General features: G+C 41.8%; 1 protein-coding gene and 1 pseudogene across 17 annotated transcripts in view; one reads left to right on the top strand and one right to left on the bottom strand.

The window, feature by feature from the left end:
- ZNF438 (zinc finger protein 438) overlaps positions 1–20587 on the top strand; it is a 440040-nt gene that overhangs the window by 405124 nt on the left and 14329 nt on the right. For 7 of the 17 annotated variants that reach the window (XM_021064197.1, XM_021064202.1, XM_021064201.1 and 4 more), the window contains 2 exons: positions 5743–5810; positions 19144–19227. In XM_021064197.1, coding sequence (XP_020919856.1) covers positions 5743–5810; positions 19144–19227 — 152 coding nt within the window. Of the gene's footprint in view, positions 1–5742; positions 6790–18975; positions 19228–20587 lie in introns of those variants that run through there. The other 10 variants (XM_021064204.1, XM_013989721.2, XM_021064205.1 and 7 more) reach the window with 8 other exon arrangements.
- Positions 1509–3950, bottom strand: LOC100519509 (annotated as a pseudogene).

The raw sequence follows: 20587 nt of genomic DNA, 5'->3' as shown, positions 1-20587 counted from the left end.
ATTTTGAGGGATTTGATTTACTAACATCTTGTTTCTAAGTTTTGCATTTGTGTTAATGAGGCATATCAGTCTGGAGATTTTTTTCCTCCTAGTGGCTTTTTGTCTGATTTTGGTATCAGGATAATGCTGGTCTCATAGAATTAGATAGTTAGAATTTCTCCTTTTCAATTTCTGGAAGAATTTTTGTATAATTGGTATCATTTCTTCCTTAAATGTTCTGTAGAATTCATCAAAGAAACCATCCTGGCCTAGAGTTCTTTAAAGGAAGATTTTTAACTAAAAATTCAGTTTCTTTGAAAATACAGAGTTCACTTTTTGAGTGGGCATTGATAGTTTGTATCTTTCAGGAAAATAATTCATTTTATTTAAATCATCAGATTATTGCCAAAATGTTACTTGTAATGGACGCTTTTATCTTTTTAATAGCAGTGGTATCTGTAGTGATGTCACCACTCTCATTCCTGATACTGGTCATTTGTGTGTTCTTTCTCCTGATTAATTTCACTAAAAGTTCGTCAACTTTATATATTCTCAAAGAATCTGATTCTGATCTAATTAATTTTATCTCTTTTTTCTCTTGTCCATTTCACTTAACATCATCTTTGATTACTTATTTCCTTCTACTTAATTTGGGTTAAATGAACTTTTCTAGTTTTTAAGGTGGAAATTGAGGTCATTGACTTGAGAACAGGTCTTTTCTCTTTTTTTTTTAGTTGTGTAGCCCTTTATTAGCAACTAAAATAGAAGGTATCTGTTGTACAACATGGGTAGTAATTGACCATAACTGGAGATTTATTATATTCTAATACAGATCATTTATAAATACAATTTCTTTATTAAAAAGCTTCCACCCTTTTTGTTTGTGTACAATTTGCAAAACTATTCTGAAAGAGGAGTATAGGCACACACATCTGCAAAGAGTGCAAATTTAGGATATGTAAATGCTTTACAAGTTACTCTCAGCAGTTCCCATCATGGCTCAGCAGAAGCAAATCTGACTAGTATCCATGAGGATGCAGATTCAATCCTTGGCCTCGCTCAGTGGGTTAAGGCTCTGGCGTTGCCATGAGCTGTGGTATAGGCCGCAGACTCTACTCAGATCTGGCGTTGCTGTGGCTGTGACGTAGGCCAGCGGCTACAGCTCCGACTTGACCACTAGCCTGGGAACATCCATATGCTGTGGGTGCAGCCCTAAAAAAGACAAAAACAAAATAAAACAAGCAAACAAATGAGAACAAGTTACTTTCAAAAAACTGACAGCCACAACTGGTCCTTTACATTGCCTTTTTTGATCAAAATATTTTGAGGCCAGCCTTCCTTCCACTGCTCTAAACTATAAAGCACTGTTTTAATGAGCTGAAATTAAGGATACCTACTAAAAAAGAAGAGAAGAAAATTCTATTAGTTTGAGTTTCAGAATTCCCCCGAACCAGGACCAGTATCTTGGTAAGGGTTCAGTTGGGGCCCTGGACAGAGAATGAGTCTGTGCAGGTGGCATCCCTGAGGATTCAGAGCTTTGCTCCAGCTACTTAACTCACTGATCTGTCTGGCCAGTTTCTATACTGGCTTGACTGGGCATAATTCAAAAAGGAGAAGCTCATGTTCATTCTTCTGTAGCTCTGTGATAGCACTTAATAATACCCAAATGGGATGTCTTCCACATTATAGTATGATGGTATTTCTTCAAGTGAAAGGGTCTAATTGTTCTATAATACTCATACCCATTTTATCTAGATGTTCACAGGATCTATAAATCTCCCCCTAGGATTCATCATAGTAACTGTAACAGAACCTTTGACCCCCACTGGCAGAAATCAGAAAAAAAAAACCACAAAGAGATTATTAGGATCCGCTAGATATTTACTGAAGAGTTTTCTGAATTCCTGTTCTTTTGACTCAGTCAGCTCTAACCAACACAGGAATAATGGTAAACTCATCCATGGCTTTCCATGGCTTTAGCTGCATAAGGCAAATGCATTTCAATACTGTGTTCATCTTCATCTGTCTGCAGAGACATGCGTTCAAACATTCCTTTCTTCCATAGTTCTCTGTAAATCTTTTGGTCAGTACCAAGATCATACAGAGGTGTCATGCACACACACACACACACTGAAAAGTGCACATTGAGAAAGGGACACATGATGAGAAGGCCCAAGGATGAAAATGCTCCAGGAAATAGATGGATCCACTTGTTTGAAGCATGAGCAGCATGAGACCCACGGTAGGAATATCCAGCATGGGGTGCAGCAGTGGCTGCAGCAGGTCTTTTTGTTGACTGTACTTGTGAAAGCCAACCTTCTAGCTGTGCATTCGGCCTGAGACTGTGTACCAGCTTCCCCTCCCCCCTCCCCCCCCCCCCCCGTGCGACTGCTTCCCAGCAGACCACTTGGGTTGGACATCCTGGCGCCTGTGCCGCCTATGTTGCACGAGGATGAATGAGGAGGCGGCTGCAGGAGCGGCTCCGCCAGGGGAGGAGACAGCACGGACCCAGCCCAAGAGGAGGCGGTAGCGGGGAGGGGATCCGCCCGGCCCAGGAGGAAGAGGAGGAGGAGATGGCAACCGGGGCAGTGACGGCGGCGGCAGCAACAATCATTACAAACTCTGGCGACCGCCGGAAGATGAGGCCCGTGGCCGCTTTACCAAAGCCCGGAAAGCCCTGGCCCCGGCCCCCGGAGTTGCCGCGGCTCCGCAACTCGAGCGGCTTCCGCTGAGCCGCCCCCACGGCCTCCTTCCCCTCGCGGCCGGCCTCCACCCGGAGCCAACACCAGTGACCCCACCTCCGCGACTCCGCGCCCTGGCCCTCCCCCCACCCCCGCGGGACTCCCCGCCTCCACCCCACCCCACCCCGGGGGCGCTCCTGCCCGCTCGGCCCGGCCCGGCCCGCTGGCCCCGCCCGGCCCCGCTCTTCGGCCGCCGCGCGGCGAGGTTAACGGCGGACACCGGACAAGCCTGACAGCATCTGGGGTCAGGCGGCCCCGCAAGGAGCAGCGGCGGCTGCTGCTCTGTGCACACAAAAGCCCAGGGCCAGGGCCTGAACAGGGAAGGCAGCCCGAGAAGAGCCAATGCTTCCTTACTCGCCACTTTCTTACTTGCCACTCCAATAGGTCTTTTCTCATGTAGATGCTCAGTGCTCTAAATTTCCCCCTCTGTACTGCTTTGATGGAATCACACACATTTTGGTAGGTTGTGTTTGCATTTCATTCAGTTCAAAACACATTCTAATTTTCTTTTTGATTTCTCCTTTGACCCATAGGTTATTTATAGGTGCGTGATTTAGTCAACCCATGTTCAGAGAGTTTCCAGATATAGTTCTGTTATTTTGGCTTCTTTTATTCCACTGAGGTCAGAGAACATACCTTATATGATTTGAACCCTCTTAAGTGTATTGAGTCTTGTTTTTATGACCCAGAATATGGTGTCTTAATAAAAGATGTCATGTGCATTTGCAAACAATGTGGAATCTGTTGTTTTGGGTGGAATGTTCTGTAACTGTCAATTAGATCAAGTTGGTTTATAGGGTCATTCAAATCCCCAGAGTCCTTAGTGATTTTCTCTCCACTGCTTTTATTATTATTAATTATTCTGTATTTCTCCTTGCAGTTCTGTCCGTTCTTGCTTTATATATTTTGGAGCTCAGTTATTAGGGACATAAATATTTAGGATTTTTATGTCCTTTGAATGAGTTGTCCTTTTTTAATTATGAAATTATAAATGTTTGGTAATAGTCTTCACTTTTTAATCTGCTTTTTCTGATATAGCCACTCCACCTTTTTTTGACATGTCTAATGTGCTTACAATCCTATGCATTGTAATCTTTATCTTCTATATTATAGTTTATATCTGGAAATTTTTATGTGGGCCTTTTTTTATCTTTCTTGTCTATACTTAACTTTTTGAACATATAAAATACAGCTACATACATAATAGACCTTGGCTGCTAATTCTAACATCGTCGTCAGTTCAGGGTCGGTTCTTACTATTTTCTACACTATGGCTCATATTTTCCTGCCTCTTTGTATTACTTGCTCAATTCTTTATTAGATGTCAAACAGCCTGAATTTTACTTTGTTGGGCGATGGATATTTTTGTCTTTCTATAAATATTCTTGAGCTTTGTTCTAAAAACACAGCTAAGACACTTGGAAACAGTTTGAGCCTTTTAGGTCTTTTAGGGTGTGTTTTGTGAAACCAGAGAAATGCTTGATGTAGGGCTGATTATTCCCTCTTAGTAAAGCAAGATTCTTCTTTGTACTCTACCCAGCATCCTGCGAATCAGGTGTGCTTTTAGTCCAGCTGGTGGGTGCAGGCAATGGTCTCATGCTTCTGGGAGTGTTGGGTGCAGGAGTCTTTGCCTGGCCTCAGGCGGTTCCCTCATCTGCAGGTGCTAATGATCAGCACAAAAGGGAACACCGGATGGGATGGGGACCTTCTTTGCTGCTCTCTCTCTCCAGCTCTTTTCTCTGTTACTCTGGGATTCTCCACCAGGGTTCTCCCTTCCTGCAACCTCACCTGCTTCTCAAAGATCAGTCTTTACGACCCAGTGTCCAGTGTGTTGAACAATTGTTTCATATATTTTATCTGTGTCAGGGTTATTTCAAAAAGGAGAGTAAATCTGGTCTCTGTTAACTCAATCTTGGCTAGAAACAGAACTCATGCCCTTTAATTTTACCTCATTTTCTAATTTAAAAACATTTAAAACTTTTTTAAAGTTTTTTACCTTAATGGCTTCTCTCTTTGGTATCATGCTTAGAAACACCTCTGTGTTTGAAAGCTTATATATTTACCTAAATCTTTTCAAGGACTTTAATTGGTTTATTTGCACATTCAAATAGTTTATTAATATGGATCCCTGTATTCTAGACAATTTGGAAAATAGCTAAAATGGAAAGAAAAACACCTATAATTACATCAACAAGTACGAGGCCATTATACATATTAACATACTTCTTATCATGCGTTTTTTTCTGTGCCTTTGTAATCCTAGTGTGTATGTCATTTAGTGTGTTCACCCACGATATTGAGTCATCAGTATTTTCCATGTTGCCACATCATCTTCAAAATTGCATTTTAACGACTGAACTATATTTCATCAAATGGCTATATTGCAGTTACACTGTTAAACACTGTAGTTATTTTTCTTAGAAGCTAGGGAACCTTAACTTTATCTACTTGCACATCTCCACAACCCTGCAAGGGCAGAGATACAGACACAGCCCCCTTTGCAGTGTGTTGTTGCTTCCCTCTCCAAACCCTTACCAGTGCAATCAGTAAAATCCTGGCTGTATGAAATGAGAAGAAAATAAAAAACTTCAGTTTTCTAATGGTTCAGTCCATTTCTTATTATCATATAGTTGTAAGTAGAAAGGTTTTTTTAAAAGCTTGTAATTTATGGAGTTCACGTTGTGGCTCAGCAGGTTACAAAACCAACTAGTATCTGCGAAGACATGGGTTAGATCCCTGGCCTTGATCATTAGGTTAAGGATCCAGCATTGCCGTGAGCTATGGTGCAGGTTGCAGATGTGGCTCAAATCCCATGTTGCTGTGGCTGTGGTGTAGGCCAGCAGCTGCAGCTCTGATTCTGCTCAACTCCTGCCTAGCCTGGGAACTTCCACATGCTGCAAGTGCGGCCCTAAAGAGCAATACATAAATAAATAAACAAAAAGATTGTAATTTTTATTTTTGTGTGTGTTAATATGGCATCTCAACTATTTTCTAATGATTTTTTGTGCTTGGTTATTTTTAGGGAAGTTGTTATTCAAGTCAAATACATCATAATGCAGAATTCCTTGTCAGTACCACCAAAAAATCAAGGTAAGATAAACCATGCTTGGGAAAGTGGTCATGTGTGTGGTATAAAGAGTCTAATTGATACATTTAATGTCACTATCCTCTAACCGTAAGATGACTTATTCCTTGGAACTAAGAAAAAAAATTCTAATTATATATGAAAGTTGATTTCCTTTGGTAAATTACTTGAGTGCCCGTGGATTCCTGGTTTACAAGGATACAGCTACTTTATTGCGAGCTTCTTGAGAACGAGGCCATCTCATTGCACACAAAACTCACAGTCCAGCCTGTTAACTGGCACCAAGAGATGTCAAATGAAGTTCCAGGGTATTGGCTTTAATGAAGCAGAATGACATGTTTTAGGGAGAAGGGTGTTTACCGTATATATATATATATATTCATGCACACGTATGCACAGATAACACACATGGAGAAAGAGGGGATATTTGCGTATATGTTTTTGTCCTATTTCTTCTCGTGTACCCTTTAAAAAAAGAAACCTAAGGAAAAAAAAGCACTTCCCCTCCATATGATTTTTTTAAAAAAGAAAATCAGGATTTTTAAACAAGAGTTCCTAAACCTTTCAGAAGAGCAGTTTACAGGTGGAGATAAAGTCATTTCTGAATAAAGAATAATTATGTTTTTCTCAGTATAAAGGGCAAAGTCTAACCTTTAAGAGGAATTCAAATCTTTCCCCTGCCGCTCCAAACAGGAGAGAAGTTTTGAAGAGAGAGAAAAATACTGTCTTTAAATGATTCAAAATTGGGCATCCTTAGCAGAAGGCGTAACTTTCAGTGAATGGAGGGAATTTGCTATAAAGAACCCTTAACTGGAGCAAACATGCTTTGCTCGTTCCAGCAGAAATAAAGGTAATATCCTAACTATAAAGAGCTTGGGATCTGTTTGAAAGTCTTTTTTTCTTTCTTTCTTTCTTTTTACAGCTGCACTTGCAGCATATGGAAGTTCCCAGGCTAGGGGTCGAACTGGAGCTGTAGCTGCCGGCCTACACCACAGCCATGGCAACAGTGGATCCAAACCACATCTGCAGCCTACACCGCAGCTTGCAGCAATGCCAGATCCTTAACCCACTGAGCGAAGCCAGGGATCGAAGCCACAAGGGGAACTCCTGTTTGAAACTCATTTCTGTCACTGAATTGCATAATCTTAGGTACATCACTTGACCTTAAGCTTCTCATCTATGAATCTATAAAATGAAGGCAGTGAGTCCTACCCTATAGGTTACATGGAGATTAAAGGAGATGCTCTATGTAAATCACCCCACGTATTGCTGAGTGCAGAGCAGGCACTTACACGGTGATCGTGGCTCTTGCCCCCTCATGGTGTCTGTTAATATCTGGACTCTCTCCATCTATGGAGGCTGATACAACGCGATGGGCATGTTGGCCTCCTGCTTGGGATGTCTGCCAGCCTTCGACGGCCAAGCCTGACCCAGGGGGACTCCTGGGAAGCGAACACAGAGCAGACCCCCTGGCTTGGCCCTCATCCAGGCCTTGGGCCCTAGGGAAAGGAAGAGTCCTCAAGACCCATACACGCTCTAGCCCTGAACACTAGGGCAGGAAGGGAGGGAGAAAGGAGAGCAGACACTCCTTTGGGTTAAGTAAAAGGGTACGCTGTCCATGAGTACTTCTGCTCTGTACCCTTTGGAAGGCTTCTGCCGTGGTAGGAGCTGATCAAGGGCTTGGCAGTTCAGTATTTGAGCGGGTATCACCTCCTTCCTCAAGCAGGCAAGGAGAGATACGCCTGCATAGAAGAAGGCGTGCTGGACCAGATGTCAGGAAAGCTGGGCTCCTGTCCCGGATCTGCCTCCAACCAGCTCTAGAACCTCAGAGAAGCTATTTTGCCCCTAAGCCTCGGACTCTCCTGTTAGTAAAGCCAGTATTCCTGAGCATTCTTTCCCAGCTCTTAACAGGTCATGAGTCCATGTGAGTAACTAAGCACTGAGCTGCTTGGTTTCTGGCTGATACGGGGAAGTAAAGCTGGTCAGCTCTCACACCCCTCACCTGCTCTACTCCCCTCAAGGCTTGTTTTGTCTTGGTTTCGTGTCTGCCTCTCTGAGCGGTCGTGGAAGCTTGGTTACCTCCATTGACTTGACCAGAATAGAAGATGCCCTCAAGCCTAGCTAAGATGCAGTAGCTCTAGCAAATCCTTCATTAGTCGTTCCTGAGACCAAAGATGCTTAAGCCCCAAACCCAGAATTTGACAGAGAAAGAGATGTGATAACTAAAAGAGCTCAATGAAAATCACGTGTCTCAGTGTGATAGTCACTCCACCTACAACTTTACATCCTTCATTTTATTTAATCCTCACAGTGTTCAATTTTATCTTTCTTTCTCTGATTCAGGGATATTAGAATCATTTACCAACGTCACCAACTAGTTCAGTGACAGAGCTAAGAGTTGAACCTACGTCCATCAAAATTCAACTGTTTGTCCCTTTGTGTCTGTCTCACCGTAAATTTATAAAGAATATCACTACTCTGTTTTTAGATTATCCCCCTTTTTCTTCTCTGATCGACCTATTATGCTTAATTATTATTAATTTTAGTAAATAACTTAAAAAGTCATTTCAATCCAAAGTTGGCAGAAATTAGAATTTGTATCATAGGAAAGTGTATCAGTAAGGAAAAATAGTGTAATCCATATGAAGCCTAAGAAATGCCCAGTTATTAATTAATCAACTCATTTATCAAATGCTTTCTGTGTGTCCTGGATTACTAGTAATATTTTTAACAAAGAAAAATTCTAGGCTTTTACATTATGATTGTGTTTATATTTCTTTAATCAAATAGAATCATTTATGGGACATGAGAAGTTTGCAGGTCACATGATATTTATTAATTAAATGCTGAGTGATTTATTTAACAAATCATTGATAGCTGTCTGTAAATTTCAGTCATTTGGAATTTCAGACTTAAGGATGCACACACATACACACTATACACAGTAACGTGTGACATTCAGGCAGGCCATCACCAGCACAGCTGTGGGGGCGTAGAAAGATCCATGGCATCATGTACTCTCTTCTAACAAATTTTCATACGCTAGAAGCAAATTTAATGATCACCAAGGTTACCAGAAACTGTGCCAGATGCTGTGAGGGGTCCAGCAATAAATCAGAAAGAGCCTATGCTTTTACAAAACACAAACCCTATTAGAACAGCAGATAATGTATGTAGTTAACCAGAGTAAAGCATGACAAACGCCGTATTAGAACCTGAGTGTGACGTACTCTGAGAACTTGGCTGCAGGGACAGTGGGTTGGTTGGGACTGATAAGGAAACACAGCAGAAGAAGGTATTTGCTCAGGACATTAGCACACGTGTAGAAGTCAAGTCATTTGGAGTGGCGTTGCAGGGGTCAAGGGATATGGATTTAAAGCTAAGAAAGATCTAGAGGAAACTAATTAAAATTTCAATGTCAGAGTTCCCACTGTGGCTCAGCAGGTTAAGAACCCAATGTAGTATCCGTGAGGATGCAGGTTTGATCCCTGGCCTGGCTCAGTGGGTTAAGGCTCTGGCATTGTAGTGAGCTACAGTGTAGGCCTGCAGCTGCAACTCTGATTTGACCCCTAGCCTGGGAACCTCCATATGCCACAGGTGCGGCCCTAAAAAAAATTTTTTTTAAATGACAGTGCCTTCAATTTAAGTGTTTTCTAATTTTAGATGTAACGTCACTCAGATAATTTGTACCATATTAAAAGCCTTCCATTATGATAGTGCCTTATTTTTCCTTTCTGTGTGAAGGTATTACTTTACAGAATCTCCAAAAATTCATTAGACTTAATTTTGTCACCATTTTCTGTCTTATGCTTTCAGGATTTGGAGATAGGATTTATGGTTTTCTCATACTTTCCTATTTTTTTGTTTGATATCTTCAAGTGATAATCTAAGAAAAGATAAGGATATGTATTTCATGCTGGAAAACAAGAAATTGTAGCAAGTGATAGAGCATATTTTCGGGAAAGAAAAGGCATGAAAACAGCATGCTAAGGCCAACTACATTTATAACTTCCACTTTAAATTGGTTGAAGGAAAGAAAACCACCACAGGGATGGACAAGGCAAATGAATTTATTTACCTGCCAGGTAAGGAACCAGTTCGGGAACCTTGCCAGATGGTTCTCTGGGAGGGACAGTTTATGGTTTTTAGGTGCTAGGAAGTTCACCGTGGCTGTGCCGGCGAAGGATGGAAGTGTACAATTTGGAGAGGTCAGGATGAACCTTAAGGTCCCCACATGGGGAGTTCCCGTCGTGGTACAGTGGTTATCGAATCCAACTAGGAACCATGAGGTTGCGGGTTCCATCCCTGGCCTGGCTCAGTGGGTTGAGGATCCAGTGTTTCCATGAGCTGTGGTGTAGGTTGCAGACACGGCTCGGACCCCTTGTTGCTGTGGCTCAGGCATAGGTGGGCGGCTGCAGCTCCGATTCGACCCCTAGCCTGGGAACTTCCATATGCAGCGGGAAGCGGCCCTAGAAAAGGCAAAAAGACAAAAAAAAAAAAAAAAAAAAAAAAGTCCCCACATGGTTAATTAAAACAAGCCCCAGTGTTCATTGGTCAGGAGAGAGCCTTCTATAGGGCAGGTCTGTTTTACTGGAGTCACTCAAAACTCTTAGACGTTTTGCCCGCTTCACAATTCCACCCTGCCGTCTCTTCAGCAAGTGGACTACTGAGCGGAAAGGTCTTACAGAGGTCTTCTAGCACTTTCCTGCGGTCTGTCATAACATTTGTATTGTTTAAACACAGTTATCAAACAGTGCATGCTATTTTTACCCAATGAGAGTAGTAATAACTGGAGCTGAGAAGATGGCAGCTGCTTTGAGGCAAGACGTCGTGGGTCTTAATGACCCCCTCGGAAGCATTGCTGTTAGTGAAACACACACCGAACAGCTCCTCCTAATTTTCCAAACGTGTGCATTATTTAGCCGTGAAGCCATGGCCATTACTGTCTATCAGGGGAATTGAGATCTGGAGCTGTTAAAAACAACAAAAAACCAACTACCCTGGATTTTCTGTTTCAATAAAATACTTTAAAAATAATCATGGCATGGCCTAAAAATGTATTCTTATGTCTCATAGGCATAAAAATATGTACTTACATCTTACAGACATAAACATTTTGGTTTTAGTTAAGTATAGCATGTCAGAACTCAAGGGACATTTAGGGTAGCTAGGCAATAATATTCATTTTTTTTAAGCTTAGGAAAATGATCTTACTTATTTTAGTCCCTTCGTATCAGGTTCTTTAGAAACTTCTTTATGAATTTTCTGTCTTTGCAGGCTTTTAAAGAACCTTGACATGCAGTGGGTTCTCAAGTACATACTCAGTTTTGTTAAAAATAGTTTAACCTCTCAAGCATTTTTTTTAAAATCATATTTTTCAGATGTTATGAAAACATTTTAATCTCTATGGCTTAATGGAACACCAAGCTGAAGTTCTCAAATCTGCATGTTCATTTAACAAATTTTTATTGCCTTTGGGGAGGCAGTGAGCAAAGGAAGAGGGAGAGGAGAACTAGACGAAGGTCTAGTCTCTTAAAACTCAGTTTTAGTGAATAAAACTGGGCTGTCTGTCGAAGCAGGAGTTTACCTCTTATGAGGATTTAACCTAAAAATGGTCTATTGCCTTTCTATCAACTGCAGTTTCCCTCTTTTGAACATGGTATAGGAAGTGTTTCCTGAGCTCCGTTTGTTTTTTCTTCTCTCCTCCCCTCTCCTCCCAGGCTGGGGAAGGAACACCACGCTAAGAACTGGACAGCTGGGCTGTCCTATTCTTTTGCTCTTCTCTCTAGGCTCTGATCTTGGCTGAATCATTGAGCCTCAGTCCTTTCATCTTTCAAATGGGGGTAATAAGGGCTGCCTTGAAGCAGTCAAATAAGATAAGGTACAGTGGGTTCTTGCCATTTGCAGCGGTTACATTCTGTAAAGTCGCCACCAACACTGAATTAGCTCATACTGAGCCAGTGCTCCCAGGGGAAATACCAGGCTAGGTTCCTGTGAGCCTCTAGTCGCCACACAGCATTTTCATCAGCTCTCAATACAGAACCTAGTTTTACGAATGTTTCTGTCGAAAGACACCTCATTTAATTGATCTTGTTGGTTCCTTAACATTAGTTGACCTCACATACACAGCATTCTAACTCATGCCTGAGCAAAGCTTATCTCGCACACGTTTTTTCTGTAGGTGCATCAGGCTTCTAATATTTGGCAACACTAGAGAGCATACCAACAGTATGCTTGGGGGCCATTTGGAACAGTGAAATCACTAACAAAAAGGAAAAAACACACAAAAAATGCTGCACTAAATAGACTGCAGAAAGGGCACTTGTTTACAGTGTGGGAGCTGAAACAAGGTGGAACATTGACCGCTGCTATTAATGTGACTCAAGACATTTTGCCTCTGGGTGCCTACAGGTGACCACGGAAGTGCCACTGGTATGGATTTGGGAGTTGCAAAGAAACTTTAGCAAGCAGATGAATTCACACAGACTCTGCAAATGAGGATTAATTGCATATGAATGCACTTTTGTAAATTCTTTGAGCACAATATAAATCTCAGCAGGAGTTGCAGAATAAAAGTTCTTTTGGAACGCAGAATAACTTTGTGCAAAGTTGATATTACCAGTGCCAAGTTAATCAAGTAATAAATGTCTTATTTGAAAGCAGCCACAAGTTCTTAGCTCAGTAAAGCTACAAAGACAACTGTTATTGTGAGTTCTTTGGCTCTTCAGCACTCACATTTAATGCACAGTAGCAAGGAGAACCACTGTAATTTGATGCTTTGCATTTAGTGGTTAACTTGGCTTTGTGACCTCATTACAGGGGCTAGGGAGAGGGGGGGAACATTCCCTGTGTATTACCAAAATATTATGTTTCTAAATATGTGACATTCATATGGAAACATTTTGATCTTAACTAGTGGTGTAAATGCTGTTCCTGGACTTTTGGTACCATTTTACCTTGCAGACCAAGTACAAATTGACATTTTCAAGCTGGTTTTGGTTAACTCCTTAATGTTGGAAATTGGAACTTTCCAGGGTAATAACCTCTGCAAAACACTGCTATAAGTATTAGTGTGTTATTCTGTTGACAGAGGTACAAATGGAAAACACTCACGTACCTATAGAAATTTCCTTGTAGAACAAAATGGAAATGACCCAGGTGGCCTAAAATTTAGCAGGTAGACCTCACACTGGAAGTTATCCTCCTATTTGTGATAAAATACTAGAGTTTGGAATATTCTTCTTAGGAAATTCAGATCATGAGTCTTTTTGTTGTCTGAAGAAACCACATTTCCACTGCTTAAAAAGGAAGCCACTAATCAGATCATCTCCTCGGGCCTGTATCGATATTGGTGTAGTCATTTGGCAGCCGAGTCTCAGAAACTCCCAATTAACCATGTAAATATATTTCATAGCATCCCATCTCACTTTGTCAGAACCCCTGCTGCCTTTATGTCATTAACATAAATGCAGGTGCAAATAGCATTTATGTACTTTGATAGGAAGCCGTTGGAGACCTCTCACTGTGGGACCCAACGCTTTCAGATTGTGTACATCTGTTCAGATAATGTCTCCAGCCCCAGTGACATGAACAGGAGGATGGAAACATCTGCCCCTGAGACCATTTGCCATATAGCAGATGCTTACATCTTTATGCAGATGGTTGGAGGGATAAGTTCAACAGGGATAAAAGGAAAGAAGTTTGACAGGGGTATTTAGAATGTTACCGAAGCCCAAAGTGCAGGCTTTGTACTTTGTCTGTTCGTAAAAGTCTACTACTAATAGGAAGAGAAATTCATACATCTAGTGTGCTTTTAATAGAGTGAACACATTGTTCTTGTCTTTAAATTAATGGGCACCAAAATCCCAAAAACGTTTACAGAATTTCCAACATCCAACTTCTATAAGAAACAGCAACTTATGATTATTTTGGTTTCGATGAAGTTTTATTTATTTATTTATTTATTTTGTCTTTTTAGAGCTGCACCCACGGCATGTGGAAGTTCCCGGGCTAGGGGTCAAATACCTGCCTATACCACAGCCACAGCAACTCAGGATCCGAGTCCCATCTTCGACTTACACCACAGCTACAGCAGTGCCGGATCCTTAACGCATTAAGCAAGGCCAGGGATCGAACCCGCATCCTCATGGATCCTAGTCAGATTGGTTACTGCTAAGCCACAATGGGAACTCCCTTTATCAAGGGAACTCCCTTGATAAAGTAGCTTTTAAATGATTTTGAATCCATTTCTTTTTGTTAAAAGAAAAATTCTGGAAAAAAATGCTCTATTTTTTCAAACGTTTGTAAGAATACTAAGAGAATCTTGTGATATTTCTTAAAGTTGGAGAAAAAATACAAGTACCATAGTTTAAATTTAGTGTATAAGATATTCCATGAATATAAATTCAAATTAAGTAAAATAAGTTTTGATGCATTACATATTGATATTATTTTTGTCAAAATTTTTTATTTAAGCTGTATTTTAACGTTTCCAACTAGTGATATTTAATTATAATTTATATTAGGATAAATTACCTTTAAAGACTGTATTTTCACAGCTCTATCCTGTGGATCTGCCATATTATACTTGCACAAGGGAAAAAGGCTAAGGAAACAAAAAGTTACCAACCAAAGGACATTTCCAGATTTATTTTCTATTCTCATTTACACACAGTGACAACAACAACTAATCACAGAATCAAAGAGCTGACCTTATCTAGTCAGCCGTTCTCAAATGTTTTAGTTTTAGGCCCCTTTACACTCTTAAAAACTGTTGAGGATTCAAAGAGTATTTGTTTATGTCAATTATATTTATTGGGATTTACCATATTTGAGAAGTCATTTTAACATAACAGTGATGTCACTGTATTTATTTGTGAGTTCATTTTAACATAACAGTAATCTCCCTACAGCATAACCTAAATAACATCTTTTATGTAGTTGGCTTTATTTTCCAAAGCAAAAAATTAGTGAGAAGACTAGCATTGATTTACGTTCTTTGCAAATCTTTAAAGTCTGGCTTCATTGAAAATGGTTGGAATCTCATATCTGGTCCTGCATTCACTGCGTTGTGATATATGGTTTATGTTGAAGTATTTGAAGAAAATCCAGCTCTACAGTAACTGGAAAGGGAGGGCCTATTTTAATAGCCTGCTCCGATCATTGTGGATATTTGTCTTTGCTACTACATCAAAACGTGTCAGATAACTATAAATAAGTCTAAACAAGTCAGGGAACAGCTTAAAGTTGAGTTGTCCTGTGAAATTTGAAACAGCATCGGTGGACTTCTTATATTCTGGTCCATTTTGGTATGGCTGACACTTGAGTCCTTGACCCATCCAGGCAACATCAGGCATTGGCCTTTTAGAAAACATTCGTTCACTGAGTTATGCAGATCTTCTATATATGTCATTTTCTTCAGTATTTTAAAAATCGTATTTGTTGAAGTAACCACCAGCCTCATCTGAAGAATCATTGCATACAGGGAAGCTTCAAACTCCTGGTGATGGATTCAGGTTTTCCAAAATTCTAATGCTGCTGGAAAGAATGACTTTTATCATTGGCAGTGGATACTGTCAGATGTTTTTTCTTGTAATGACAAGCTTCGTTCACTCCCTTTTGAGAAAATGCCTGCCAAATACCCACGTCCGACTATGTTCTCTCAACATATGTCTGTCAGATGTTCTCTCGAGTAAAGATGGTTATTCCGTGCAAAAGCGGCCAACTCGGCTTCAGACCATCACACAGAAGCTGAGGTCAGGCCTCGGGAGGCAGTGGAAGTACTCAGTGGGGACGAACACGTCATCCCATGGAATTGTAAAAAGGCATCTCCAGATCGAGGTTTAATATAAGCAAAATTTTGTCCTGCTTTCTTGTTGTTCTGCCGAAGGAACATGGTGGCCGAGAAGACTGCCGCTTGGACAGTTTGCTGTCACTGCCCAAACTCAGACTGAGGGGCCAGCACAGGTTTGCTAGTTACCTCCTGCACCTCCTCTGTGCAACACGTACAGGGGTCAACCGGGTAGAAAAGGCCAGTGACATCTTATTTGTATGAAAAGAGTATGAGGACCCTCCCCGGGGTCAGCAGACCATACTTTGAGAGACGAAGCTCTAGGAGGAAATTAAGGCCACTGAGGATTATTATCTTGCTCAGGCTTGTTCCAGTAGTAAATGCTAGAACCCAAACCAGACCTCTGCCTTCTCCCTTCCACTAACTAAAGAGGAGAGTAATACAATTTGTCTTGTTTCCCCTGAGGCCCTCCCCACTCCCCCAACCCCCCAAAAAGGAAAATTCTTAGGTGTTCTATCACATTTGCCAAAGGGGCAGGGCTTGCCACATGAGGAATTTAGAAATTCTTTCAGCATTTTCAGATGCGGACCTAGGACCAAAGTCCTGGCAGTGAACCAAGCAAACCCCTGCTTTCTTGGAGCTTCCGTTCTAGTGGGAGGAGACGGCTAGCACGGTCTCATTATAAAGATACGTGCTGCGAAGGGCACTTGGAGCAGAGAAAGAAAACAAGTGAGCATGTGGGGCAGAGTGCTGCCTTTAGTGGGATAGTCAGGGAGGGCCTCCTGATGGCAGCGGCGGGGGTCGGGGGAGGGGGGGACTCGAAGATGGTGTAGGGGCCCCGAGGCAGCAGAGGGGCCTGGAAGCAAGTGTGGGAGCAGCACGGCATTGGGAGCACCCCACTTCTTGCCCTAAAAGGCACATCTTCTCACCTTTGATGTCAGGGGATTTGAGATGGATAAGCGTCTACTCGCCCCCACCCCAGAAAAACTTAACTTCCTTGTGTTGTCTAACTAAAGAGCAGAGGTTAGAAGTAGAAAGAACGGATGGGCCAAGGTCCTGCTGGATGACCTCTCTCTTCCTCCTGAGATATCAGTTTCGACAGGCTGCTGTAACAGTGTGCTGTGAACCGAGTGGCTTCCAAACAACAGAAACTCATTTCTTGAGTCCTCAAGGCCGAACGTGCATGATCAGGGTGCCCGCATGGTCAGGTTCTGGTGAGGACCCTCTTCTGGGTTGCAGACCACCTGCTTCTCACTGTGTCCTCACGTGGTGGAAAGAGAGCGGGAGAGAGCTCTCTGGGGTCCCTGTTAAAAAGGCACTAATCCCATTCGTGAGGACTCCACCTCATGACCTGATGACCTCCCAAAGCTCCTCCTCCTCCTCCTGAGAACACGACACTAGAGGTTAGAATTTCTACATGCGGACTTGAGAGTGGTAGAGAAGGCACAAATCCTCAGTCCAGAGAGAGAGCGAGATCCAGGGGTGGGGTGGGGTGGGGCAGAGGAATCGGGCCTCAGAAAAGCAGGAAAAACCCAGGCTCATCCTAGTGAGAAACTGAAGGGAAACTGAAACACATTGTGGAGTAGGTCTGCAGTCCGAGACTGGAAACTTTAATTTCATACCATTGTCCAGCATCGACAGGGTTGGATTTCTCCAGTTCTGGGCAGCAGGTAGTGGCAGTAGGAAGCACAGGGTGGGACCGAACAGAGTAAGTGCTAGAGAAAGACACCTGGGGCATGCTGGGAGGATCCGTGGATGATCGGACCTGAAGCCGGCTCCTGGACCAGCAGCGTCTACCCAAGTACACATGTACATCGGCACAGAGTCTCAGGGGACAGGGGATGGAGGTGGGCTGTGTCATCACTCCACCTCCTGGGGAAAATGAAGAAATCCCTCTACAGGTCCTAACTTGTAGATGAGAGTAATGTTTCCTTCAGCCAGGGCTGTAGTTGTCATCCAAAGAACAGTAAAGATATTGATGGAGGAGAAGCTGGGCAGAATTTTAAAAAAGAAAAAAAAAAAAAAAAAAGGAATCCAGATTGTTTCCACAGCTTTCAAACTGATGCCTTCAGGGTTTTTTGTTTGTTTTTTAGTAGTTCGGCATTAGCTGAACCTCAGAATCTGTACCCTATATTCGAGATACCTCAGTTAGAACCAGTCTCGTCAGTTCCGTGTGAGTAACTAATACCCAAATACAGGTCCTCAGAGCCAGCATTGTCTGGTGCTTCCTGTTCTATTCCTTTATTTCCTTCCAGTGTCAGTATGGCAGGTGGTTTCTCTGTGTTAAGGTAAGATGTATCTTGACGGAAGGAACAGTCAAGGAACAATCAAGACTTAACAAGTAAGAGTTTTAGGGAATAACCATCCACACAACAAATGCATGGTGCTGTGTATTTGTATTTACAAATCATAAACTATTTGACCTAAAAGCTGAAATATAGAAAGATTTGAAGGAAAAACGAACAAACAAAAAAAGAGTTCTAAGTTGGTGTGAGTTGAAGATAAATCAGAAGTGAAAATAAAACATCTGTGAAACTATATTCTACAGCACTGAAACTATTTCTTTTTTTTTTTCCAGGGCTACACCAGTGGCACATGGAAGTTCCCAGGCTAGGGATCGAATCAGAGCTGTAGCTGCCAGCCTACACCACAGCGGGATCCGAGCGGCATCTGTGACCTACACCACAGCTCATGACAACACCAGATCCTTAACCCACTGAGCAAGGCCAGGGATCAAACCCACATCCTCATGGATACTAGTCGGATTTGTTTCCGCTGCACCACCACGGGAACTCCCTGTTGCTTCGTTTTTTAAAATGCAGTTTGCACGTTCTTTAAAAATGTTCCGTTCTGGAGTTCCCTTCATGGCTTGGTGCTTAACGAATCTGACTAGGAACCATGAGGTTGCAGGTTCGATACCTGGCCTTGCTCAGTGGGTTAAGGATCCGGCGTTGCCGTGAGCTGTGGTGTAGGTTGCAGACGCGGCTCGGATCCAGCGTTGCTGTGGCTGTGGTATAGGCCAGTGGCTACAGCTCCGATTAGACCCTTAGCCTGGGAACCTCCATATGCCGCCGGAGTGGTCCAAGAAATGGCAAAAAGACAAAAAATAAAGAAAGAAAGAGAAATGTTCCATTCTATATTATATAAAGTAAATCTACGTTTGAAATTATGGTATAAAAACAGTATCTTCGTGACTCCAATTTTGTGACTTTTAACTATACTGTGGTTGAAACACCGTGACCTTTACCAGTTTAGTTTTATAATCATATTTTGACCAAAAATGAGAACTTTCCAAGCCTGTGCACGTGTCCTAGTTTAATTGTCCCAACTGACTGCACGTTCTGATGTTGAAACCTTCTCTTTCTGTTTATCCCTCTAAGGAAAAGGTTTTCTTCACCAGCCGTCATCCTGTTAGTCATCCCAGAGGCATAACTGTTCCAACTGATATTGAAACGTAAGATGTAAATAGAAGGGGCCCGTTTGTAATTTGCTGGTGGAAAATTTCTTGCCTTGAGACATTCGTGCAGCTCACAAAAGCTCTTTTGCAGGAGATGTTTCCATGGTCACCAGTCCGGGTGAGAAACAGCTGACTCAGAAAATGTTGGAACCTCCTGGAAAAACAGTGTGTGCAGGTATTAGTTACGGGAGAGAGGCAGTCAAATGGACTGATTTGCTGCTTTTTCTTGATGAAGTTATCCGGGCCTTCTCGATTTCCACTGTGTGACTCTGAATATTAACAGTTCTAACAATATTAACAACCCAAAGTAGGAGAGTGGGCTTCGAGGATTTCAAAAGTTTTCCTCTGTCTTGCTTTGTGTCCCCTGTAGGTCATTAGCTCTTAGTTAAATTTTGATACTACTCAGCCATTACTAGACATGGGTAAGGTTACAAAATCGATTGATCTGTAATAATGAAGAAAATCTTGTGCACACTACAGTTTTTTTGTTTTTGCTTTTTTGCCAGAAAGATAAATATCATCTTTCTAAATGCATTAGAAGTTATTTCAGGAGTTCCTGTCGTGGCTCAGTGGTTAACGAATCCGACTAGGAACCATGACGTTGTGGGTTTGATCCCTGGCCTCGCTCAGTGGGTTAAGGATCCAGCGTTGCCATGAGCTGTGGTGTAGGTCGATGATGTGGCTCAGATCCCCTGTTGCTGTGGCTCTGGTGTAGGCCCGTGGCTACAGCTCTGATTCGACGCCTAGCCTGGGAACCTCCATATGCTGCGGGAGTGGCCCAAGAAATGGCAAGAGACAAGAAGACCAAAAAAAAAAAAAAAAAAAAAAAAAAAGTTATTTCAGAGTTCCCTATGTGGATCAGTGGATTGAAAATCCAACTGCAGGGGCTTGAGTCACTGTGGAGGTGCAGGTTTAACCCCTGCCCAGCACAATGGGTTAAAGGTTGTGGCGTTGCCACAGCTACAACATAGTCATATCTGTGGCTTGGATTCAGTCCCTGTTCCAGAAACTTCCATATGCCATGGGTGCAGCCATAAAATTAAAAAAATATATATATAAGAATATTTCATATAGTTTTCAACCGTTTTTCATAAGAAGTATTTGAAGTTCAAAATAGTTCCTCCCAGAAATAAGGACTGTTAAATGGGGCTTAACACAAATGAAGGGAAATTTGTTGAAACTGAGCATTTTTAAAATGTATTTTTAGATGATAGATTTTTTCAAATTTACTTTTCATTTGGGACATTAATTATATGACCTGAAAAGAATAATTAGCTACTTGAATTTAACAAAAACCACATTATGTTATTTTTTTAATTGCAATTAATATTTTAGGTATTTGGCTTTTAAATTAGTTTGTAACGAATGCTTGCTTCCTCCTGCTTCCTGATATAGTTACATATCAAATTTGTTCAATTGCATGGGCTCTAGTTCCTCTTTGAGTGCCAAATTTTTCTTTCTATACACAAGCTATCTTTTTTAAAAATATATTTTATTGACGTATACTTGACTTACAATGTCGTGTTAATTTCTGC

The sequence above is a fragment of the Sus scrofa genome, chromosome 10 (genome assembly GCF_000003025.6).
Source record: "Sus scrofa isolate TJ Tabasco breed Duroc chromosome 10, Sscrofa11.1, whole genome shotgun sequence".
In the NCBI taxonomy this organism is placed as follows: domain Eukaryota; kingdom Metazoa; phylum Chordata; class Mammalia; order Artiodactyla; family Suidae; genus Sus; species Sus scrofa.
Note: the sequence above shows the minus strand (reverse complement) of the source record. Positions and strands in the feature narration are given on the sequence as shown.